The sequence below is a fragment of the Bufo bufo genome, chromosome 3, assembly GCF_905171765.1.
Source record: "Bufo bufo chromosome 3, aBufBuf1.1, whole genome shotgun sequence".
Taxonomy (NCBI): Eukaryota; Metazoa; Chordata; class Amphibia; order Anura; family Bufonidae; genus Bufo; species Bufo bufo.
This window is the reverse complement of record NC_053391.1, coordinates 700348715-700354563: the sequence shown is the minus strand read 5'-3', so window position 1 is coordinate 700354563 and position 5849 is coordinate 700348715. Positions and strand designations below refer to the sequence as shown.

The following is a 5849-nucleotide window of genomic DNA, read 5'->3' as shown; positions in this document are numbered from 1 at the left end:
TGTCTTCTATATGTATGCCCCTATAGACATCAGGAGAACATCAAGGGATGTGCTGTAGGAATCATCTACTTGTGGCCAATTAGGTCACTGGATTTAGAGGGTGGAAGATTCCGAATAGACAGGGTCATAGCCTTATGTCTACTGGCCATGAGCCTTACATGTGTCACGAGACAACCGGGGCGCTCGCTCTCCTCAGCGTCGCCAGCGTCCCGTGTTTGTGCAGGAGCGAGGACGCGCACAGACACGGGACCCCGCGTCCCCAGTTCCCCCAGCAACCAGGCGGGATCTGAGCACCGAGCTGGGCACTCGGTGTTCAGCTGTACTTCCTGCTGCGGGTTATGTGACGCTGGCCACGTTACATGACCCCAGCTAGTCTGTATTTAACAGGCAGTCTGCTGGCCACAGGTTGCCTGTTAATTTTAGGTTCCTGACGATTTGTTTGACTCCTGAATACTTACCTGATCCTGTTCCCTTACGATCCTTTGCCTGCTCCTCCTGTACTTCGCATCCCTCCAGGTATTTTGACCTCGGCTCCCACCTGACTATTCTTTGTTGACTCCTGTGGTACTTCTCGACTCTCCTACTATTTGACCCCAGCTTTTCCTGACCATTCTTTGCGCAACCCTCTCTACTTCATTGCCCTCTTGGTTCTGACCCGGTCCGTTCACGTTCCGTATTTTGTCTTGTCTGTCTTCCCTGCACATATTCTAAGCTAGGGACTGCCGTCCAGTTGTCCCCTGTTGTCAGGACTCGTGAGGCAAGTAGGCAGGGCCAGGGGTGAGGGTGGAGCGCAGTGGTCACTATCCTCCCCCCTGTGTGTGTGTGGACGTGACCGTTACAACATGACTGTCAGATGACTGACTTATCTGAAGCCTTTGGATTCCATGTGAAAACCCTAAGGAAGATGATTCCATCGTAAGTAGTGATCGTTTGTGCTAGGTTTTTTTAAGATATAGTTTACAATAAGATCAGATAAGCGGTGTCTGCATTCTCCATGCTTCTCCCTCCCTCCACCATTAATATACTAACTGACAAAAAAAAAATCCTGAAAACAATAACCCTGCCCCAAGGAGGAGTTGTAGGCATGGAACTTTCTCTGTGTGAGATAGTGAGTGATTACAATATCAGAGGAAATTCAGTTTATTGGGGAAAACTGAACAATTGAAAGGAGGCTGTAGGTCCCTGCAGGACACTTCCAGCATGGATACAAGATGAGATTAAGTCTTTAGCCTGGATACAAGATGAGATACGGTTGGGCATGAAGGGTTGAGTCCAATGATGTGCCTCCTCTCCAAGTCTGTTAACTGGGCAAAATGTCTCCAAGCGCATCATAGAGGCATGGAACAGCAGCAGTGGAGAGGAAGACAGAAGGGAGACTGCACATGCACAGTGTGTGCCGTCTCCTCATACAGCTGATATTGATGACCTATCCTGAAGATAGGTCATCAATAGAAAAAGCCCAGACAACCCCTTTAAGCTACGTGAAAATGCATTTGTCAGATCTCTCAGAAGTTCTTCCAGCCATTGCAATGCCCTACCACCATCATATGTGATCATCTGTTTGTTTTTAGAGCCATGAGTAGCTAACATATTTCTCAAATTGCACCTAATTTCTCTAGTTCTGAGTTCATGGTTGAGAAGGTCACTTTATTAGACTTCCTCCTTGTGATTCCTAATGATTCTTGGCATAACTTTTCAGGAAAATTTATGACATCCACCAAGAAGTCATGTCTTCTGCTTGGACCTGCCTAACATCACCACATAAGTTGAAAATTGGGCACCAGATCACGATAATGACTGAATGAAGCTCAACAACCATACAAAAGGGTCAAATAAGGACGAAGATCTAGACACCTCAGAAGATGTGGTCAGACATCTACTTATAATTGTGGTTTCACTCTCATATAATGTTATAGTATCTGTTTACAATGCAGTCATAACCAGCGTCCTTCTTATCATCTTCTTTTCACATCAACCTATCTCAGAAACATCATATAACTAGACTCCCTAATGACCCAGGGATGTTTAATGAAAGTCAGTATGTTGTATTTTACACTGAGTTTGTCCTCCTTGGGTTTCCAGGGATTGTTGCCTACAGGAAGTTTTTGGTGATCCCGTTTCTTTCTGTCTATGCTACAATATTGACTGGTAACTTACTTATTATATACAGAATCTGTAGAGAAAGGAGTCTCCAGTCCCCCATGTATATTCTCATCTCCATACTTTTTACTGTCAACATTTCTTGCACAACTTCGATCATACCCAAACTCATCCTCGGCTTGTCCTTCGACCTGAATGATATTACTCTGGCTGGTTGCCTGGTACAAATGTTCTATATTTATTTCATGGCTATTTTTGAGTCTGCTATTATCCTATCAATGGCCCTGGACAGGTATGTGGCCATTTGTAGACCTCTACGTTACAATGAGATCATGACCAAGCAGACCATGGTCTACCTGGTCATCATTGGGATTTCCCGCAGCACTTTTTTTGTTTCGCCAATGGTTATACTGGCTTCTTATGTTCAATATTGTAAGTCCAACATCATTCTGAATTTTGTTTGTGAGAATATGGGGCTCCTGAGCCTGGCTTGTGGTGACATCTCCAAACAGCAAATTGTGGGTCTCCTTGTGAGGATCATCATCTCAGTTCTTGATTTTTGTCTGCTCCTATTCTCCTATTCTAGCATCCTCTATACAGCCATGAAGATCATATCTGGTAAGGCTCGCCACAAAGCCCTGCACACCTGTGGCATGCACCTTCTGGTAGCCATGCTCATATACACATGTGCTATGGTATCTTCCATCATGTACAGAATGCATTCACTCATTTCCTATGATGTCCAGAACCTGTTTAATGCAATCTACTTGATGATCCCAGCCATGTTAAATCCATTTATCTATGGATTAGGAGTCAAAGAGATCCGACAATCCTTGATGAAATCTTGGAAGAAGAGAAGTTTAGTTCTCTCCTTCTCAATGCACGGCCACATTAATAAGACCTTTGTTCTTCGACCATCTGCAGACGAAAAGTGAACTCTTCCATAATGGTAATGCTGGAAGAACCACCAGGGTTGAGATGTAACTGGATCCTACACTGGATATTAATGTAAAGAACTTTTATACTGGTTAAAGAAATTGAAGCTTTAGTGGTCCTCTTCCCAACTGTCTTCCGATGTCTCCTGAGTTGAGGTCAATCTGGTAATGTTCACCGGGTGTCATAGTAGACCAATAAAATGAAAATATGATATCATAGCCGTTTTTAGCACATATCTTCATCTGATCATTTAAATGTATTACTTTTCAGCTTTGTTTTCAACAATTAGCATAGGCTGCTGATCAGCTGAGGATCCATCACACAGTTTTGATCATCCTGGGTGATCATTGATTGGCATTCGTTATGGTCTCTCAATGGTTCCTGTAAAAGGACCCTTAATCTAGTTGTCCTTGATAAAATGATCTGTGTGCTCAATAATCATGGACATGTAAAAATGGGTCAGCCAACAAATAATTTTAATCTGATGGGCTCAAAGCAGAGGATGGAGAGGGGACCTCAAAGCTAAAACCAAAATGGTGCCCCTGCTGAATCATGCCATAACCCTCCATCCTTAAGACAGAACTTTTCACCCCTTACCGAGAAAGACAGACAGGTGGCATAAACCTAATTGTAGGTAGATGGAGCAGGTTCCTACTAACAATAGCAATAGGGTTAGCCGTAACTGGGGCCCATTTGATTATGAGCCCCATATGTGAATACTATGTTACATGCACTCTTCTGCGGTATATCGATGACACATATGATACCAAGCTATACAGGACATGCTGCTTCTGGAAGGCCATATGGATATATCGATTACATATATGATACCAGGGTATAATGGACATGCTTCTTCTAGGAGGCCACACTGGTATATCGATGATACAAATGATACTAGGGTAAAGAGGCCATATTGGTCAATGACATATATGATTCCAGGTATACAGGACATTCTGCTTCTGGGAGGCCATATTGGTATTTTGATTACACAAATGATAGGAGGGTATATAGGACTAGTGATGAGCGGCAGGTGCCATATTCGATTTCGACGAAATTCTTGAATATTCTATAGAATATTCGTTTATTATATTCGTCGAAATCAAATATTCGCCATTATTCCAGTTATCGCGATTATTATGCGATTTAAATAATCGCGTATTGCGATTTTAACTTAAGGGCTACTTTCCTATTGGTTTGACATCTAGAATTAGCGAAGATGACGAATATGACGAATGTATTCGTCATATTCCTCAAAACGAAGATAACAAAGTATTCTCCATCTTCGTTTTAGCTCCATATTCGTCAACTTCGCTAATTCTAGCAATCAAATAGGAAAGTTGACCAGAGACAGCTGTGTTTAGTTCTCTATGCGATTATATTACTTTGCTTTTTTTTAAAAAAAATTAATAGTTAAATACTTGATTATTATAATGATTCTATTTATATAAAAAAAAAAGCAAAGTAATATAATCGCATAGCAAATTAAACACAGCTGTCTCTATAGTCAACCTTCCTATTTGATTGCTAGAATTAGCAAAGTTGACGAATATGGAGCTAAAACGAAGATGGAGAATACTTTGTTATCTTCGTTTTGAGGAATATGACGGATACATTCGTCATATTCGCTAATTCTACTAAGCCAACCATAGTAAACCAGGTCCAAGTTGAAATAGCAATGCGATTAATTCAAGTTATAATAATCAAATTTCGATTTTAACTTAGCACTGCTATATTCCATATTAGGCTAGAATTAACGAATATGGAATATAGCAGTGCTAAGGTAAAATCGAAATTTGATTATTATAACTTGATTAATCGAATTGCGATTTCAACGTAATTCTCAAATCCGACAGTACATTCTAGTATGGAGACGTTCCCATGGTGATGGGGACGCTCCATGAGCACGGAAGTCGTCAGAAGCGGCAACGGGCACTGACTGGAGCAGCCAGGAAGCCAGGAATCCTAAGGACAGGTAAGAACTACTTTTGGGAAGTGGGAAAGAAAATAATATAACAATAAAAAAAAATAAAAAAAAATATTAAAGAAATAGAAATATCGAATTTATATCACTATATTCGAAATATTCGCGAATTAGCGAAGTGCCGATATTCGCTAAAAAAATTTCATATTCGCGCTCAACACTATATAGGACATGCTGATTCTGGGAGGCCATATTGATATATCGATGACAGATATGACATCAGGGTATAAAAGACATTCTTTTCCACATTTTATCATGTTATACCCAAAAAATTAAACACAAAGTAGCAAAGTATGTATGAAGCGGAAAGAAAATGATAAATATAATTCAAAAATTTTAATCAATAAAAATCCTAAAAGTGTGGTGTGCATTTGTATTCAGCCCCCTGCATTCTTACACCTCTAAATAAAATCCAGTGTGACCAGTTTCCTTCGGAAGTCACCTAATTAGTAAATCGAGTCTACCTGTGTGACATTCATTCTCAGTATAACTCCAGCTGTTCTGGAGTTATACTGAGAATATTACTGATCAAAATGCAATAGAAAAAATACTTCAGCAATGTAGTTGCAAGATCGGCTGTACAAATCGTGTGATGTTTCGGCCTCACTTGGCCTTTATCAAACTACAGCAGAAAAATGAATAATACATATAAAGTAAATAAATAAGAATACACCAGGTCAGTGTTTATAGACAATGACAAAAGTGACAATCAATTTTATCCCAGTGTTTTAAATCCAATTCCACATGGATCCTGATAATCAAGCAAGGTTGGGTTCAGCTGTAGAATTCACAGGCTGAATCCATAAGAATAAAGAGAATAATAAGGAAAATA

General features: G+C 40.4%; 1 protein-coding gene across 1 annotated transcript; it reads left to right on the top strand.

Annotated features, from left to right (window-relative positions):
• Positions 1-1801: 1801 nt before the first annotated feature.
• LOC120994106 (olfactory receptor 52Z1-like) lies at positions 1802-3035 on the top strand. Its single transcript, XM_040422564.1, has 2 exons — positions 1802-1867; positions 1986-3035. The coding sequence occupies exons 1-2, from the start codon at positions 1802-1804 to the stop codon at positions 3033-3035; spliced, it is 1116 nt and encodes a 371-aa protein (XP_040278498.1).
• Positions 3036-5849: the final 2814 nt, after the last annotated feature.